We start from the raw sequence: 19,816 nt of genomic DNA, 5'->3' as shown, positions 1-19,816 counted from the left end.
CCTCGGTAAACTTTTATATTAAAATATTGCGCTTCGTATCAGTGACTTTTACGCAGCAGTAATGCACAATTCCACAGAATGCCCTTGAGACTAACGTGGAAATGCAGCCGTCGTACAATAATGAAGGTGTTTGATTGTTGGGCTTTAAGAATGCTTGGGCGTTTGGCGACAAGTGTTCAGCGTTGTGAGGCACGAACGTAAAACCTTGGAGGACATTATATGATTTTAGCTGTGACAGTCTGAATGCATAAGAACTCGGTTGCGAGCCGCCATGCACGCCCACACATAATTTAAGTTGAAAGAGGATTTGCCTCTCCACTATGCTACCTTCCAACCGAGTCAGGTCGAACCTGGCTCTTATGTGTGGTAACTTTGGCAGGTGACAGCGTTCTTCCGGTTGCAGGCACCTTCCGGCCTCTCCCATAGAAGAAGAGGAATTCCCTGTCTCCTGTTTCTCGCCTGCCAACCGTGGCAGGTCGCAGCTATCTCTTGCTTTTAACAACCTAGGAAGGTTTGGCTTGGTTTTATGAGTGTAACGTCCCAAAGCGACTCAGGCTATGAGGGTCGCCGTAGTGCAAGGCGCCTGATAACATCGACCACTTGCGGTTCTTAACGTGCACGGACAACACACAGCACACGGGCCTCTAGAATTTCGCCTCCATCTAAATGCGCCCGTCGCGACCGGGATCAAACCCGCATCTTTTGGGTCAGCCCCCGAGCACCATAACGACTGAACCACCGTGGTGGCACTAACTTTGGGATGTGGCAGCCAACCGTGACAAGCTGCAGCTGGCTATTCCATGTACCATTCCTCGCAGGCGGCTTCTGCTAAGTTGCGGGTGGCAAAATGAGAGCATAACAGTATAATCGCAACGTCGGGCTTTATGAAGTGGAAAGTTTTCTCGTTACGTCTTCGCGGGCGGTACAGTGATGCTACAGTTCTTAGTAGCGCCCGTGTTAGTAGCGCCCGTGTGTGTGTCTGTCTCTTCGTTGTGGATCGTCCCGTGTTTGCGCAACCTTCACCTTAACAGTAACTGGCTCATCTAAGTTTAAGCATAAGTGTCATGAATAAATGGCATATGGCACCATAAGGTATGTTCCTTGATGGATTATAGCATCGGAGCACTACACTATGCAGTAGCGCTGTTCTACAACTATACTACTACTACTGCAATTATATCATAATACCTGTGTTAGAAGGACTTTTAAATGGCGTTTGTGTCCACTGGTATTCGACACGTCGAGTGGCATTCGGACCCAACAGGGCTCTGCGGTGCTTCAAAACAATTTCCAAACGCATTCGCTCGCTGTATAGCAATGGCTGTCCTGCCTTCTTGTTTATATTCGTCCCTCCGCTGATTTTGAGTAGTAAAACCACGCGACGACACCTTCGGCTGTCAAATAACTGCCGGCATGTTCCGTCGAACAGAAACTGGTCTGTCACAGAAGACAGACGACGACACCTAGCAGACCAACTATCATATTTAGATACAATTCTATTCTGAATACTGGACAACTAGAAAGTACTGCAACTAAGCACTAAAATTTATTTAAAAGATCCCGTAAATTTAAGAATTTACGGCGCGACCCATTCGTAATGATTGTTGTAATTGTATATGGCTTAGCTAAACCGCTAATCATTATCTTTATTTGAGAATACAAAGACAGAGCTCCCGCTGTTGCCTTTGTCCGATTTTTTGGTGTAATAACCCGCCTATTTTGACATGGAACTTTATGCATTCGAAAGCGCGTTTGGACGCTCTGCTTGGGCGAGTATCTTGGAACTAGCCAAAACACACTTCCTTCCAAAAAAATCAAATAGGTTTCATTTCATATATTTATTTTATTTAAAAAGCATTCTGTTTGCTTCAGTATAAAAAAAAAATTCAGTGCCACTGTGCAGCGGGCGTCTGCGTAAGGGAGGCCCGGAATCAATCGTAATTGCTTAGTGCAAGTGTAGTTGCTGAAACGACTTTGTGCGTAGTTTTAGCAACGGCCAGAAACGAAGCAGTGGCTTCATATTTTAGATATTACATTGCGAACATGCGGATAGGGACTACGATTCCTAAGCTTATGAACCCCGTCCCTTGTGATTACGCCTTCACATGTTTTCCGATTTGCTAGTTCCTCCCTTTCCTGCCAATCGTAATCTTCCAAATTCTTGTTTTTGTGCATTTTATTGTCCTCTTCTACGATTTGCATTGAGGGCTACAGGCCTTGCTTACGCCTTTGCTTATTTACAGGCCATTTTTTTTTTCGCTTTTAAAACATGACCTTTATTAAAGAAAAGCGTATCAACTAGTTACCAATCACAATTCAACACATTTTTGCTTGTTTCTACTTTTTATTTGTGCCAAACTTTCATACCAACAAAAATAAAGGATTATTTCATGTACCAGAGAACAAATCCTCTCAACAGGTGTTAGACGTATGTTAACCTACATTGTTTGCCACATGTACTGTTTATTAAATTCAAAAAGCGTGCGTTCTGCTCGCATATTATATTTATTTGTTTTATATTTTTGTTATTCTATGGTAACATTCTAGGCCATCTTGAACTAACAAAGGCCACGTTAACGGCCCCGCACCTTACGCGAGTGTCTGAAGCCGGTTTGGCGAAGTCTGTCAGGAAGCTCCATATTTCTTGCTTCAAAGGTTTTGGGCGCCGAATATGATGCTTTTTCTCTGGCTTTGCAACAATACTTTGGCGCCTTTGCGTTTTCAGTTCACTTGTCTCTTATTGGCATTGCCTTCTGAACTGCCGACTAATTCTCCGGGAATTGCAAACCCCTTTCACATGTTTCGGCCATTCCCCCCTCTCTCTTCCAAATCTCACAACCCCCCACCATTTTGTAGTTCAAGTAACAAATCACCGCTGGCCATTTAGGTTACTTTGTAACCTGGGCCCAAGGCGTATTTCAAGAACTTGGATAATATGAAGGGGGACAAAATTCTTTCTGGCTTTCCTTCAGCTTCGATGTATACAACATGGTACCTTGGAAAAGTTACCTTCCTTTTTCTGAAAGAACTCAGTCGCCTCGTTCCGCCCTCTTGTGTGAGGGCGATCATTTGGCTGGAAAGGAAGAGCGATGAAAAATGTGTTGTTCGGCTCTGGTGCCAGCCATCCCCCATGCAGCCCAACGAGGGGACGGGACAGAAACTTGCAAGCAAGTCCTGCCCACGCCAGCTGTACACGACTATAACCAAATATGGGGCAACACATGGTAACTGCACCGCACATGGTTAACCCTAGCCGCCAGAAAAGGAAGAAAAACTAAGAAAGGAGGAGACAGGAGAGGCGTGACAAAGGAGATAGGAAAGTAAAAGATGCAGAGGAGAACAGGAAAGGGCGACTGCCGATTTCCCACGGTCCGGTCAGGCCGGAGGTGCCGTCTACAGGGAGCTGGAGCTAAACTGATGTGTTGCCTCCGCCGAGGAGCCTTAAAGGTCCAAACGCTCGGCACCGCCTCAACCATCATGATCCCCGTTTCCTCGAACGTGGTTGAACCGCGCACGGCTATGTGCGGGTGCTCCAGTCCTTGGTGAAGCACTGCTCAACATCATCATCCTGCTGGGATGTCCCTACGGATGCTCAGGAACCCGTGGTGTCGCAACTCACCAACATCTGCATGTTGCAGACGCCCCTGGGGGAGATCATGAATGGCAGTTTACCAATACCCCTCAAAAGAAATGTACATAACAGGTGTGTATTACCGGTGCTCACATATGGGGCAGAAACGTAGAGGCCACGGACAAGGGTTCAGCTTAAGTTACGGACAACGCAGCGAGCTATGGAAAATGACAAGTGTAACGTTCGTGGACAGGAAGACGGCAGAGTGGGTCAGAGGACAAACGCGGGTTAATGCCATCCTAGTCGAAATCACGAGGAATCAGTGCGCTTTGGCAGGGCATGTAAGGCCAAAGCAACATTACCAATGGTCGTTAAAGGAAATGGGCTGGATTCCAAGAGAAGGCAAGCGAAGCGGGGGCCGGCAGACTAGTATACGGGAGGTTGAGATTAAGAAATTTGCAGGTTACGGTGGCCGCTGCTGACAGAGGACATGGTTAATTTTAGCAGTATTGGGCAGACCTTTTTCCCTGCAGTGAGCGTAGTCTCGATGAGGACGATGATGACGAGAGCCGAAACGCGTTCACTCTCTTCTCCTGATGGGAGAGAGTGAAAGCCCGGAACGAGCGCCCCTGGTTGCTATGGCACCGGCCAAGCGGAGCGTGGCTCCGGCAGAGAGGAAGCCGGTTTACACAGCTGACGCGTCAAGGATGATAGGGAGGAAACAGCCGTTCTGTGGGGATAGGCAGGAAGATCTGAGTGAAAGAAGAAAAAGCGGTGCCGCCGCTTCCTGAGGGTATGGTGGCTCACTCGCCGCGGAGGCACGGGAGATGGCGAGGCTGTGGCCTGTCGAGGTGAAGTGGAGGATCACTAGACCAGGTGGTAAAGTATCGCGTAACAGCAGCCGAAGCAGTCGCAGCACCCGCATGAGGCTTGCGAAAGTCGCAATGATTCAGCTGAGGAGTTCCATGCCGCGTTAATGAGATCCGAATAACACGAGACCCCACGGATGTTCGCGAAAAGTGTGCACCGTGAAATGCTCGTAGATTCGCGATGCCGACGGACATGGATATTCTCCATTCCGACGTGAACGTCGAAAGCCTGCTGACATCCGGGCTGAATGAAAAAATCCCCATAGTTAGCGGTGGTGCTAGCTCATAAAGCGACAAATAAATTATAAGTAGAAAGCCTGAATGTTCTTAATAATATAGCAAAATGGCGCTCGCAGTCTGAGGCAACCATTTCCACTTACTGGTAGTAAATGCCGTTGCCTCATCGTCCAAATGATATCCACCAGGCTGACATCCTTGATGGTGGCGTTCTGGGCTAGGAGCTTGGAGAACGACTTCGCATCCATGGCATCTATATCGAAGCCTTCGACGCTAAGAGTTGCCACCGTTGTATTTGCCACCAGCGCCTCGAACACCAAGTTGGCCTTTCGGCGATGAGAGCGATGGCGACACATCACGGTCAGCGAGATGGGGGCCCATGGATTGGCTAGCATCCGCCTGAAGCTTGAGCCGTATTTGTGAACGGAAAAAGATGAGTCTACAACGAGTCTAGCGAGACTGGTGTTGCAGGCCAGGGCAGTCATAACCGCTCCCGGGAAGTCGACAGCGTGCGCTGCAAAAGATTTCTGTGAAAGGAAGGACGGTTAGCGGCACCGGTTCATGGCAGCTGCAGTTAGCATGCGGAAAAGGCAACAACGTTGGAGAGGAACGGGGATTTGTGCCACCACGTAGTGAACCGACGCTCTGCAGAGGTAAAACATGTTCTTACTATGACATTTTCCTTTTTAAAAATTTTGAACAGTACTTCGAGACATGCAGAACCACGAAGCAACTGCTCCAAATATTACGTCTCCATCGACGCGCAACCCTACGCCGGCGGATGAACGACGATCAATCCAAGCCTACAATGAAACAGCGCAAGCGTATTCGCACATAATTTATACAGTCCGACGCCTAAGTTGCAAAAACCCAGCAGGCAAAGCAGAAGGTACTCGTTCATCAAATAGCAACGATTGCAATGGGTGTCCAAGCTTAGTGCCTACTCACTTGGTTGCGTCGACGACCGCGCGCCGCACTCTTCGAGATGTCACTGTCCTGCACAGAGACACACAGGAAAGCAGGGTCAAAATTTCACGTTATACCAGTTATTCATGCGTTAGCATGGGTCTGTGCAAGCGGAAATGAGGACTGTCGTCTGTCAGTACCCAGTGGCAGGCGGCAATCTGCCCACCAAGCTGCGATCTTAGTATGCTACCTTTACCATCTTGGTGTACTACCTGAATACAATGAACCTCATGATGACACCTCGTACATATCAATCTTTCTGTGAGTTAACCATGAATGTAACGAACATAGTGTGTTGACCTCGGATATAACAACCTTAAGTGTACCAAGGTTTCAAGGTTTATTTTTCAGTCACGTACATGGCTTAGGAGAAGCAAAAAAAGCCGCAATTGCAGCTTGACGAAACTCCCAAGCCCCATGTTGCTTCAGTAGAAGTTTGGTGAGGGAAAAAAGAAAGAAAAAAGGCTGAAAAGAAACGAAAGGAAAACGATACACTGCGTAGAAAATGCAATGGCCAACACTTTTGGCTCCTTGCAAAACACAAACTATAGGGCCAGACACAAACGACCTAATTACAAATGATTTGTAAGGAATTAACATGTAATCGTGGATGAAACCAAAAGCATTTCGCATACTACGCTGTACACACACGCAAATACAACACAATAGAGAAACAGATTTCTAATGTAGTTCACCGTTACAGAGCAAATAGCAGCACTTCTGAACCCAAACTTTTTCAGTAGAGAAGAAAGGAGGTATCGTAGAGACTGCAGACCGTTAGTAATTTCCGGACGCGGTACGTGCCAGTGTTCATGGTGTCTTGTTATCCGGGGCACTGGGTTGACGTTCATATTAGTCATATGTAATAAATGATTGGCCCAATCGTGAAGCTGTGATTTATAAATGTGTAAAAGCCGAAACTAGTGTAGAACATTGGCCAACAACAACACTGGCCTGGAAAATAATGATTGTGTAGGAGATAAATAATCTACATTAGATATAACTCTAAGGGCCTGTTTTTGTAAAGACAAAAGTTTCTGAATATTAGTGTATATAGTGTTACCCCACACCAAATGGCAATATCTGGCGTCTGACTCGAAAAGAGCATGGTACAGAATAAGCTCTACTTTATTAGGAAGCCTCCGCTGGCATCATAGAGTTTCTTACTATTACCTAGAGGGAAAGCTGGCGGCGCTGCACATCAGCCGCCATGGACGCCCAAAGCATCATGGGCGGTGAGCTACTTGTTGCAGCACAGTCGTAATTTTTCGGGAACATGGAGTGGCACTACTAAAACGTTTCATTTCGAAAACGCTGTTCGTGTGTGCGCAGACGACTTTCGCGCGAACGCAGTGGGCAAAACCCATAGTAGTGAAAACGCGACGACACACAACGCCAATGAAAGGTTTCACTTTTCCGAAATGCTATTAAAAAACACCTTAAAGTGCGCCTGTTAATTATGAAATATTAGTTTTTTTAGTGTTCATCACTTGGCCAATAGGAAAGCTAGTCATCTTTTATTTTGGCAAACTTTGCACTTAAATGCTTTTCTGCTCGTTTGTTGCAATCATTAGGCAAGATATTGAATGTTAGGACGTTTGTAGTTATCAAACAGCTTTATTTTTCTATTATTTTTTGGCCAAAAGTTGCAGTTCCGCAAAAAGTAGCTCACCGCCCCATGATGCTTTGAGCGCCCATGGTGGCTGATGTGGTCTCGAGGGGTCGCCATGCAAACTCCCATAGACGGGCTGCCAGCTTTCCCTCTAGGTAATAGTAAGAAACTCTATGGCTGGCATCTTCTGATTATTACTACAGCTCGAGCTATGCTCATTGAAAAGAACTCCCCACGTTTTAACTGCACTGACTATTTCAATTCGATTACCAGCTAAGAATAAGCTCGCACAATAGCAAATCTGCCCATTTTTTCCAAAAAAAAACACAGCGCTATTCTTCTTCGTGTTGATTGGCAATGTACTGCTACGAGACCAGCGGTAAAGCTTCTCCAGCACTTCATTGGCAAACTGAACTAAACTGTTAACATCATTTCCCGAAAAGAAAATACTTGTGTCATCTGCGTAAATAAAAAAATCTATTCCACTGTGTATTTGCACTATATTGTTTATGTATATTTGAATAATAAAGGGCCGAGAATACTTCCCTGCGGGACACCATGATACATTTCTATGCATTTTGAGCTGCAATCCCTGACTGAAACCACCTCGAATATAAGAAAATTTAGAGTGTCACCCAAGGATATCATGAACGTTTTACTGCTAACGCATTTAATGATACACAAAGGATCGCCTGAGAGTTCTAAGTTGCAAAGATCAGCCATCGTACAGACGATGCAAAGAGAACGTCCCATTACTCCCAAGTTCTTTCGGAGCCATTTGAAAGATCATTACGTGTAATATGTCCCCTCACGCACCGAAGGGCCATTGACAGTAGCTGGATAAACAACGTCTCCAATCGGTACCAGACATATGCGGCACAGGCGCAGCTCAATACGCCTTGATATACTGTAGGGTGCTCACTACTGACTATGAGGTCTTGTCACAAGGCGTATGCATGCGGCGCACGCTGAAATCTGGATAACGAACGCGGCGGTGCTCCTGGGTATCACAGATGACTCCCCCTGACTGCGTATTGAACGCAGTAAAGCTTGTTTCTGGCCGGCAAACGGTTGTCCACTGTTAACTAATGCTGCTCTACTTTATTCTTCTCGAGTATAAAGCAAACACTGTGGAGTAGTAACCAAGAGAAAGTGGATGCGCCAAGAAGGCGAAGGCGATGAAGACGATGTGATTGAAGTGGGAGCGTTCTTTGTCTACGCTATGCACCTTGCCAATACCCCCCCCCCCCCCCCGGTGTGTACGTGCCATTCAGCCTGACTACAAAATCATCATAATCATCACGAACGGCTGCGTGTCCCCTTTGGTTCGTCAGTATGACACAGTCGACAAACGCCGGGCCCGAACGCGATCTCACCGACCTGTTCCTCCTTCGCAGCGGCCGGGAAGTTTTCCGGGTTCCTGACTCGCCGCCCGGCACCTCCCTCCAGTCCGAGAACGACATCAACGCCCCCTCGGCGGATCCGGCCCAGGCCCTCCTTCGCGCAACCTTCACAGCCTTGTCACTACAGCTCCGGGAAATAAACGTCGCCGAAGAAGACAAACAAAAGACGGCTTTTCGCACTCCTTCTGGACTGTGCGAGTTCAGACACATGCCTTTCGGGCTGCGCACTGTGGCCAGCACATTCCAGCATGCCATGAACGTGCTGCTGGGCTCTCAAAAACCACGCTTGCGTGGTCTACTTCGATGATATTTTATTCACGGCGAGAACAAGGATGACCACCGACGGCATCTAGACAGCGTCTTTGGGAGACTTAAAAGCCCGCTTCCGGTTAAACCAAGGATCTCTTATCTCGGTTACAATACTTCTTGGGAGGGCATTCACCCATTTCCTGAGCGGATAGCGGCCGCCACAAACTATTCCACATCCACCACTGCAAAGCAACTACAGCCGTTCCTTGGCATGGCTTCCTGTTTCCGCAAACTTTTCATACACAGCAGCTCCCCTCAGAAATGTGTTGAGCAGGGCGAGACTTTTAGATGAGATGAACGGCAACAACTAGCCTTTCAAACACTAAAAGAAAGATCAGCCGACTTGGTGCCCTTTGCTAAGTCACTTTCACGAAGGCTGGCAGACTGAAGTGCACACCGATGCCAGCCACGTCGACCTCGGAGCGGTCCTACTCCAGCGCGACCCCCAGGGTGCCGAGCACATCCTTGCATACGCTAGCCGCAAACTGCCACCAGCGGAAAGCCATTACCACTCCAACGTATTAGAATGCCTCGCGGTGGTGTGGAGTGTCGACGACAAGTTTCGTCACCGTATCTTTGGCACCAAGCTCACCATCGTCACAGATAACTCCGCCATCGCCTGGATGTTCACAAAGCAGCATCTGAAGCACAAGTTCGCTCGCTGGGTAATTTCGCTCCAAAAATATACATATGTCCGGCAACAGGCCGGGGCTCTTAACCGCATTGCTGATACCTTGTCGCCAAACTCGGATGCTCACGGCTGCTCTCGAAGCGCGTCCAACGAGACGTGGCTGTTATTTTGTTAGCAGGACGTAACGAAGGCTCGACACGAGTACAAACACTTGGCGGCAACTCTAAGTTTGTCTTGCGGAGTGCTACTTTGTACCGCCGCCACTGGCTCAGCAATCGCAAAGATGAGCAGCATCTTCTCGTGCTGCCTGCACCTCCACCCGGGTAGGTCGTTCACGCCATCTACCACTCACCTACAGGAGGGCACATCGGTCAGCAAGCAACGTTGCGAAAGGCGCAGGAGCGCGTCTGATGGCCCAAAATGGGCAGCAGCGTTTGGGCTGCGAAGTCTGCCAGCAGCACAAGCATCTTCCGGGATGCCAGCCTGGGCTTCCCACGCCCATTGCATTGCCTGCAACTATTTTTCACGCCATAGGGATCGATCGCAATGGGCAACTGCCAAAATAACAGCGGGAAACTGGTACATATTACTAACTGTCGTATATCTTTCCAAATTTGTAGAGATTGCTGCCGTGCCCTCTCTCGCTGCTAAGTATGTCGCTGACTTTATGCAAGATCGCTTCGAATCGAAGCACGGGCTTCTCCGAAAGCTAACACCGGATCGTTCCACCAGCTTTCGGAGCCGTGAACTCCGTGCCTATCTGCGCCGGGCAGCAGTCCAGCACCACTTTGCGTCGGCGAGCCATACGCAAGCGAATGGCCTCACGGAGCGGACGGATCAGACAGTTCAATACCGACTGGCTCCCTACTGCACCAACACCAAACAAGGCGAGGCGGACTGGATCCAGCATGTCCGGGCGTCAGCGCACGCAGTCAACACTTCCCCGCAAAATTCTGTTGGAGCAATGTCTCATAAATTTGTGCATGGTCAACAGCTTCAACTCGCATTTTCATGACACTTGGAAATCCCTATTAACGTGGGAACCCTCGTGTCACGACAGGGAACTTTCCAGAACATCAGGTCGGAAGCGCGTCAGAGCGCGTCTCTTGAGCAAGAGATGCAAAAGCGCAGCTTTGACTGCCGACATCGGCCAGCACCTTGCTACGAAGTTGGCGACGAGGACTGAGTGCGGCAGGGCCCCCAGTCGGCGGCGCGGAAATTGACCACGAACTGAGGGGCCCTACGTCAGCACCGAACGCTTAAAGAGAATACGTGGCGTGTGTGAACTTCCACTGCTTTTCTACTGCTTCCAATGCTTTTTAATGAAGTTTTAAAAGCCACTGCGTGAGCCGATGAGATTGGGGTGTGTTGCGCACGCTGTCCCAATAACACACATAATAATAATAAATAAATTATTTATTTGAAAAATTACATAGTACAAATACGAGCCTGCCCAAGCCAACAATGGAAAAAAGATGCTTTCAGGTTGCTACGAAACAAAGTCACTGTCATGAATACAGTAGCTAAGCGGTGCTCCTTCAATGCGTTTTTTTTATTTTACAGAGAGTCTTCACGTAAAATTTGGTAAGGTATTATTTACCTGTTCACAAGGAACCCGAGGAAATCAATTAGGGAAGTAATACTAGTCATTCAGAGATTTGCGTTATGTGGTGATGCAATTAATGCGTTAACTTCAAGGCTTTGAAAATTCTCCTGTTTTCTCTCGTACACTATATGCCAGAGCTTCATCTCGTTCCCTGCAAGTTGATTGCACTACATGACATTCGTGAGATATTCTTAAGTTTTGACTCGAAGCAACCTGCAGGAACCATAACAGCACCATTGGGCACTTGCAGCGTGACTTATCGATATCACAGTAAGTGCTTCTCTACAGGCTAAATAGTTTTGAGGACCACAGCTCCATATTAAATAAAATTAAAATCTCTATAACAACGAAACTACATAAGAGCAGGTCCTTAAAAGAATTTGAAAATTATGGGCCTGTTTCAATAATGCCAGCAATGAAAAATAATGCCAGCAATGAACAATAATACCAGCAATGAGCACAGACAAATGTGTTCCAGATGGAGATTTTTTCTTAAGAACAATACTTCGTCAGAAGCATAGGTCGGATTAATTCAGGGTAAAACCATTACCTCATTGTTGGAATAATGTTTACAGGCATTGGAATGAATTCGAAAAATTATTGTTCTATCTTAGCTCGAGTAGTTCTTCAGTGATCATCGTAAGTGTGAAATCTTCTTTAACGGTCTACCGCGCGCCTGTGTTTTATCATCCCTGCTTTTTATTTATTTGCTCGTGTTTTGCCTGTTTCCGGACTCGTTGCACCTATCGGACTGGGTGGTCTGGGTTTAATCCTAAAACAATGTTATGAGTGCACCGAATTCCTTTCTTTCAAATTCAGTTTTACACGAAAAAAATGTCACTTTCCACCTTATTTCGACACATTTTGCTGGATATTAAATACGACTTTGAAAATCGTGGGCAGCCAGGAGTGAGCGAAGACAAAAGATGCATTTATTGAGTAGTGTAATTGTGCGTTTCTAGGCATTTAACCGCCACGTAATGCAAGGGCGTGGCGGTTACCGGCAGGCTCCAGTGCTTCAAGCTTTTTCCACTAGCGTAGCCCCTTCTGCTCACAGACTTATCGCAGTGCCGCTATTTGGCAAGCAGTTTTCGCGTGGCATATAATGACGCTACCACTGTTTGTAACAACAAATAGCCACCATCAGCTAGAAACTATGCACAAGCTTGACGAAAAAATCATGTTCTCGCTTCCACGACGACCAAGCGGCACTTCCATTGCTGCCATGGTCAGGAGGACTACGTTTTCAATGGCATTGTGGCTCGTTCTGGACTCTGGTTCATGTCACCTTCTCTTTCCAAAGCGCCAAATTGCCCTTGCGAAGTGCCTCTTGCTTTCACCGTTCGTTCCGTGATTGCAAGAGAGCGCAAGGTCTCGCGAGGAACAGAACCACTTATATTTATCCCCTTAAGCGGAAACCTACCAAACATGAGGACGACAGACATAAAATTAGTTACACTTGCCTAAAAACCAAGTTTTTGTGACTCCTCTGCTGCCTGAGCTGTATTTTTTGTCGTTCTGAGGTTTCTTGGGCAACATAGTTTTTAGAAATAAACGTCTAACTTTTTGTCATACAGCTGGATCATTTAACTGCTTTGCTGTAACAAGACCCTCATTCGAGGGTATTACATAGGGGTGGGGGGGGGGGGAAGAAGCGGGTACAAGGCATTGATTAAATGTTATAATAATGCACTAAAATAAAACAGAAATCACAAATATTATTGAAAATAGGCATCCACAAAAGAGTCAGAACAATGCAGCAAAATTTTAGGAATAAATAAAAGCACGGCAAGAAAAGGACGAAGCCACAAAAAGTCCGCTGAAGTACAAATCAAACATAAAAAATAAAAAGAAGACAAGGCGGAAGAAACTACGCCGAAAAAAAACGACCTTTTTAGTAGTTGAAACGTTACTCAATAAGGTGTTTGAACTTATTTAGGTCAGATTCTGTGGCAATATCTGATGGTGAAGAGTTCCATTCGGTATTGTGCGCGGTGAAAAGAATAACCATAATGGGATGACTGGCAGTTGATGCGTTTAACTTGGGAGGATGACCACGACGTGGGAGCATAACTTGCGGTGGCTGAAAAAAATTCCCTATGAAGGGAAGTATGGTGATAAGCTTTATAGAAAAGTTATAGGCGCGAAATTTTACGGCGCAGTGCTAAGTAATCTAACCCGGCTTTAGACTTTACTGAGGTGATGCTAGTGTAACATGAACAATCAGAAAAGATGAATCGCGCAGCACGTTTTTGCAGGGCTTCCATGTAACTGATGATATAAGTCTGATTAGGATCCCAAATGCCAGATGCTTATTTGAGTTAAAGTTTGGTTTGGTTTTGGTTTGGTTTGTATACGCTAGATTTTTTTACATCTGTTGCGGAATCTTTTAAATTATGTTTGAGAAGTCCGAAAGTACGATTAGCGGAGGAGAGAGTGAGATTAATATGATGATTACATGATAAGTCGGACTGAAGGTAAATGCCAAGGTACTTGTAACTTGCGGTGAATTCTACGCTATTGCTATCACAAGAGTAGGTGGTAGGAATACGTGGCTTATTGGTGAAAGACATGGCCTCATTTTCGGAAAGATTTAACGGCACTAACCAATTAGAACATTATGTGCTTATCGCTTCTAGATCAGACTGCAGTAATCGGCTATCAGTGTTACAGGTTATACATCGACAAAGCACACAGTCGTCAGCAAATAGTCTGATTCTAGACATCACGCAACTGAGCAAATCATTAATATAGATGAGAAAAAGTAAAGGTCCCAGTACACTTCCTTGTGGAACTGCAAAAGTAACATTAGCATAACATGAGTTAGAGACGTTAATTGATGTGAACTGGATCCTAGATGAGAGGAAATCTGCTAGCCATGTAATAACCTTCAGGTAACTGTTCAGCTGTGAAAGTTTAAGCAGCAACCTTTGGTGAGGAGCGCGCGATCAAATGCTTTAGAAAAATCTAAAAATATTAAATCAACTTGAAAAATAGCGTCAATCAGTGAATGTGTGTCGTTAATAAAACCGGCAAGTTGGGTGTCGCATGAGTAGCCTTGGAGAAAACCGTGTTGATGATCGAAGATAATGTTATGATCTTCAGGATAGTTCATGACTCGAGTATGTTTGATATGCTCGAGTAATTTACAAACTGTACTTGTTACGGAGATGGGACGATAGTTAAGAGGAGAAGCATGACCACCTGATTTGAAATTAGGTCTTAGCTATGCGCCAGTCGTAAGGAATGGTGCCAGTTGATAGCGACGGCAAAAATAATGCGGTTAACATGCAACAAATACTATGTGATGTATTCCTTAAAATTTTATTATTGAAGCCCACATGATCAGCGCTAGAACATGTTTTAAGATTGTTTATTACAGATAAAACACCAGGCTCGCTGATGACTATCTCGTCCATGGCTAGTCCCACTAATGCACTTAATTCAGGCAAGAAAGTAATGTCTTCATCTGTGAAACCCCGTTACAAATGCATCGTTAAGAAGTTGAGCGCACTCGGATTAAGGGATACGAACACCAAGAGGATCCGTATGAGTGATGTCAGGTCGAATTACTGGGTTTACCGTACGCCAAAAGCGGCGAATATTATTTTTCAACATGGAAGACAAGTCGTGAGAAAAAAGTTGAGCCGAGTATATTTTAAGAGTACCTTGTAATCCTTTTCACACACACTGTATTTATCATGTCAACTGACAAGACCGTTCAGTTTTCTCTGCATGTATAGTTTTTCTTTTTCTTGTTCAGCCGCCGAAGACGGGTGGTAAACCAAGGAGATCTTTTATCACAGGTGTCACAAAATTCGGCGCATATTTGAAACAAAGGAACAAAAACAGCGCCGCGCGGACGCATCTCGCCAGCGCGGGTCGTAAAACGGGGAAGAAGGAAACCCCGGAGAGCTACTAGCCTTTTGTGTGTGCCTGCCCCCTCCACCACCTCTCACCGGAGGGAATGAGTCACCGATGACGTCAATTTTTCTAGAATGCCGGAGATGCTTCTACTCCTAACCGGCATAGAGGGCGTAGCTTTGCGTGCGCTAAGACATGTCCCCCTCTTCTTCACTCGCACATAGGCGGCTGCGCCACGCCAGAAATTTCGAGATGTTCCTGGAAGCGACTCCCGGCTTTATACCAATGAGGACGCGCGGCCGGCGCGAGAACGAAAGGGAGACCGCACGGCCGATACTCTATGTGCGCGACTACTTTGGCGCGTGGAACACACAGACCTGGAGCGCGCCTATATAAGAAGGGCGTTGACCGCTGTCATTTTAGCCCAAACCGCCGTTTAAGCTTCATCGAAGCGCGCCCGCTCGACTCCCGGGACCACACCACTCGCCCAGCCACGGACCGACGAGGCAGCGCGCGCCAGTCTGCGGGATGGTATCGTCGTGGACATCTGGTCGCCGGACTGTGGCAGTGCCCGGTGAACAAATTGTGTTTTGTTTGTTTGCCTCTCTCTTGTGTTAGTGCACTTTAGGTGCAATATTTCCTTTGTATTGTAGTCTCTCTCCAGAGTAGCTTTGCACAAGTTGCGTTATTTTGTTGATCACTTGGTATGTGTTTGTAGTAGTGATTGTGAAATCCTTTGTATCGTCTCATTGCTGTATAAACTTTGTTTTGTTAGTCAACCTTTGGCTCCGGCCCATTCTCTGGCTTGCGACCGGCAAAAGCTGGGCACCAAATGACCAAAACCCTCTTGTCATTTGGTAGCTGGCCACGCGGAGTCGAGGGCATCACCTTTGAGTCCGAGACCGCTACCCCCACACGCTCTAAGGGTGTCTGGGAACGCGACGCAAAAATGTGTGAAGTTGGGTGACATTATATTCTGGCGTCCGCGGACAGGGCGTTTGGTGCTTGTAAGCGCGGAAAGCGGAGAAAGAGTCGAAACGTGTTCACGAAGAAGTCGTAAAGAAGTGTTAGCAGAAGAGCGATACTGTGAGGTGCCGCGCAGAGGTGGTTGGTTACGGTTTGCCGAGTTGAGTTATGCTCGAGGCTTAAACAGGTGTGACTCCAAAATGGATCTAGGAGATATCGTGAAGTTGGGTCGTCAGCTGGGCCTGGAAGAATCCGAGATTGCGGATTGGGGGAACCATGAAATCGAAGGAAGAGAGAGAGCACGCAATTATAACGAGAAGCGCAAAGTGAAAGGAAAAGTGTTCAGCTCACAGCTCTAAACAAAGGAAGGGGCAAGAAAGGTAGAGTGCCAGAGCCCCCGCCGAAATGCTACCGGTGCAAGAAGATAGGCCCCTATGCCTCGGATTGCCGTAGCAACTTAGTGAGCAATAGAATGCCTGTTTGTTTCAAGTGTGCAGATAAGGGGCACAAATCAGCGGCGTGCCCAAGTCTTGGGAAGCCAGTCCCACAGGTATCGCATCCCTGTGCCTCTTCGTATAACAGCGAGGAGGAAGACTTTAGGGCCGACCGTGCAGAACAGGCGCACTGGGAGAAACCTCCAGTGTTGTGCACAGTTACGGGCGTCAAACCAGGGTCTCTAACTGAGGGAATGCCAGTTCTCCCCGGCAAAACTGGAGGAAAGTCTGTTTTCATTCTGAGAAGCACCGGAAGCACCGGAGTTTGCATCAAAAGGGAATTGGTTAGCGATGAAGAACTTACTGGAGAGATGAGCCCTGTGTATTTCGTGGATGGTTCCGCTGAACTGTTACATGAAGCCAGAGTGCACGTGAACACTCTGTACTTAACCGAAGAAGTGACAGCGCTGTGCATGGAGCGCCTGCTGTATGACCTCATCCTGGGTAACATCAAGGGCGCGAGATCGCCGAACGACCAAGAAATTTGGGCCACCGGTGTGGTTGACGGGACCGTCGCACCCCATACGGAATAAAGTTCGGTAAGCGATAGGTCTACAGTAGAGAAGGCGGCGCAAGCACAAGCTAAGACTAAGAAAAGGGGTGTCGTTTGTTAGCCTCTAGGGAAAACATATGCAGTAATAACGAGACTGATCGTTAGAAACAACAGAAGAGGTTGTGACTAGCTCCACGGATCAAAAGCCTGGTTATGGAACAACCCGTTCCTACAAGTGAGATAGAAGAGAGTGAAGACAACACCGGAGTGCCAATTCCTGAAGAAACTGAAAGTGTAGCTGCTACCGAGGTAGTATGCACTGAGGAGAACACCATTCTGACGCTGCATTAAGAGTGCACCTTAAGGAAGTCGTCTGATGACTTTGATGAAGCAGTTCGGACCTCTATCGAGAATTCCGAGCACAACACGTCGAAGTCTTGCAGTGCTGACTACCAGAAAGAGTGGTCAAGTGGCACTGAGTGTGCAATCTCTGAGCTAACTGCAGCTGAGGAGAGCGCACTCGATGAAAACCGGGAAATCATTGCCAGTGAACCCTCGAGCAGCGAAGAGGCCTTCGCCGATGTGGAAGACGGCGGTGCAGTATCGAAACAGGCGGAGGGAAAGTCTTGTGACGACTGCACTGAACGTGACGCACTGGAGGAAGAACCAAATGAAGTAGAATTGGGAAATAAGGAGAACGTGCCTCAAATCACTAATGAGTCCCACTATGGGCACTGTGCTCGAGGAGTCGTCAAAAAGAAGAAAATATCAGAAGGAGAAGAAACTTCAGCCCAGAAATAACAGAAAGGGACTGAACCAGTGGCTTCGTCGCGGGAGCCCATCTCGGATGAAGCAAGTGAAAATCAACCAGTCTTGCCCTGCAGAAAAGTTTGGAAGAACGTGAAAAGGAAGAGAACCGAATCGAGCACCGCCGATAAAAGTGGAATCTAACCGGACGAGCCTTAGGAAAAATTCAGGAAGAGACTAGGACGAATGAGAATTAAGCTGAAGATAGCTGAATCGAGTCCAAGCGAGCTGCACAAACATTGCAGCAAAGTCAGAAAGAAGCCGAGACGAACGAGCCCAGCGTTCAATAAGGACTCCGCCTGGAGACGAAAGCGCAAACAGAACAGCGCACACCGAAAAGAAAGAAGGCACGAGAAGCGGAGCCGTCATAAGCGATCTGGCGTTATATTTCTTCGCAACAGACGCGCTGGCCACAGGAAAAGAGGAACAGTCCGAAGATTGAGCCGAAACACAGAGAGGAGTACGAGTAGGAAGCAGAGTCAGAACAGCGTACGAAAGAGAAGCGTCAGCAAAAGGCAGAAAAAGAGTTGAACCCGCGCCCGGAAGAAAAGCCAGAGTTGCGTGCGAAAGAGAACCACGAGCGCGACTGAAACCTTGAGTGAAACAGTCCCGTTCCGAGTTCACTGTTTAGGCCAAACTTGGAAGTATAGGTGAAACTATGCCCTGTACTTGCGTGCTCCATGTTTGTAATGATGAGTAAATGTACTGCCGAATCGCGGCGTGTGTTGAAGTGCATTCTCGCCATTGCATTGTAACCCTTAGCAAAAACTAATACGTTTGGAATATACGGAGGGCTATTTAAAATGTATTTTAAACATATTTTGTATTCATGAATGCACTAAAAATATGTTGGAAATACATTTCTGAAATTTCATGCTTGGTATTCGAAATATATTTTTAAAATGTCACAAAAACACCTCATTTAAAGCATACTTCGAGCACTTTTCAAATACATGAAAAATATGCATGCAGTTTTAGCATCTTGTCAGTGTATTAAAAGTGTATTTTCGGAAATATGAAATTAATTCATCGAAAGTATACTTGAATTCTAGAAAACGGGCAGCCCTTGTAAACGTATATGTATGCAGTTTTAGCATCTTGTCAATGTATTAAAAGTGAACTTTCGTAAATACGAAATTAATTCATCCGAAATATATTTCAATTCTAACAAACGGGCAGTCCTTTTAAGCGTCTTTGCACACTTCTAGCTGTAATGAACAGTCGAGTGCTCGAAATCGCGTTTCGGGAAATGGCATTTGCGTGTCGTCGATGTATTTGAAGTGTACTTCCGTAAATACGCAATTAATTCGTCCAAAGAACACTTAAATTCTAGCAAATTGGCAGTCCGCATTAGCATGTTTGCAGCGCACTGTCGTTGAACAATCTAATGCTCAAAACCCAGTTTCGGGACATCGCATTTTGGTGCTGACCATCTATTTAAAGTGTACTTTCGTAAATACGCAATTAATCCGTCTGAAGTATATTTAAATTCTAACAAATGGGTTGTCCGCGTAAACATATTTGCATTACACTTCAAGCTACCGTGGAACAATCTAGGGCTCGAAATGACGTTTCAGCGAAGAGTGAAAACTTTCCCTTTCTTGTCATCCTTTCGTTTATGGTAACTTCTAGCAGGAAGGTGATCACCACTTATACCCCTGCTACACGGGCGCTTCGAATGCCTTCCAGCCGAATGTCATCTAACAATGCTACACGTGTTCTGTCTAAGGGAGTGCTTGAAGATAATATTACGCCAATGAATATTAACCGCGTCAGCATGAAATTTCCCCGGGAGTGCGCCGATGAGGACGACTGCACTCATACTGTTGTTTACATCGCTTGTTTACATACCATAACACGCAATCTGCGCTTTGGTTCTATTAAACAATCTGTTTTCTTTTTTACTGGTTGTACTCGTGATTGTTTACGCAGTGCGACAATGTGTGGGAAGCGATGATGCGATCGCACGCCTGAGAAAGCCGGGTTGT

At 46.5% G+C, this 19,816-nt stretch overlaps 1 protein-coding gene across 1 annotated transcript in view; it reads right to left on the bottom strand.

Annotated features, from left to right (window-relative positions):
- LOC149369693 (uncharacterized) overlaps positions 1-19,816 on the bottom strand; it is a 76,389-nt gene that overhangs the window by 35,377 nt on the left and 21,196 nt on the right. The window contains exons 3-4 of the mRNA XM_089559298.1: positions 5,626-5,673; positions 4,821-5,204 (exon numbers count right to left, since the gene is read on the bottom strand). Coding sequence (XP_089415424.1) covers positions 4,821-5,204; positions 5,626-5,673 — 432 coding nt within the window. The remainder of the gene's footprint in view (positions 1-4,820; positions 5,205-5,625; positions 5,674-19,816) is intronic.

This window comes from Amblyomma mixtum, chromosome 1 (genome assembly GCF_055824585.1).
Source record: "Amblyomma mixtum isolate Tamu chromosome 1, ASM5582458v1, whole genome shotgun sequence".
NCBI classification, from domain to species: Eukaryota; Metazoa; Arthropoda; class Arachnida; order Ixodida; family Ixodidae; genus Amblyomma; species Amblyomma mixtum.
The sequence above is the reverse complement of the archived record's forward strand: the minus strand, read 5'-3'. Positions and strand labels throughout refer to the sequence as shown.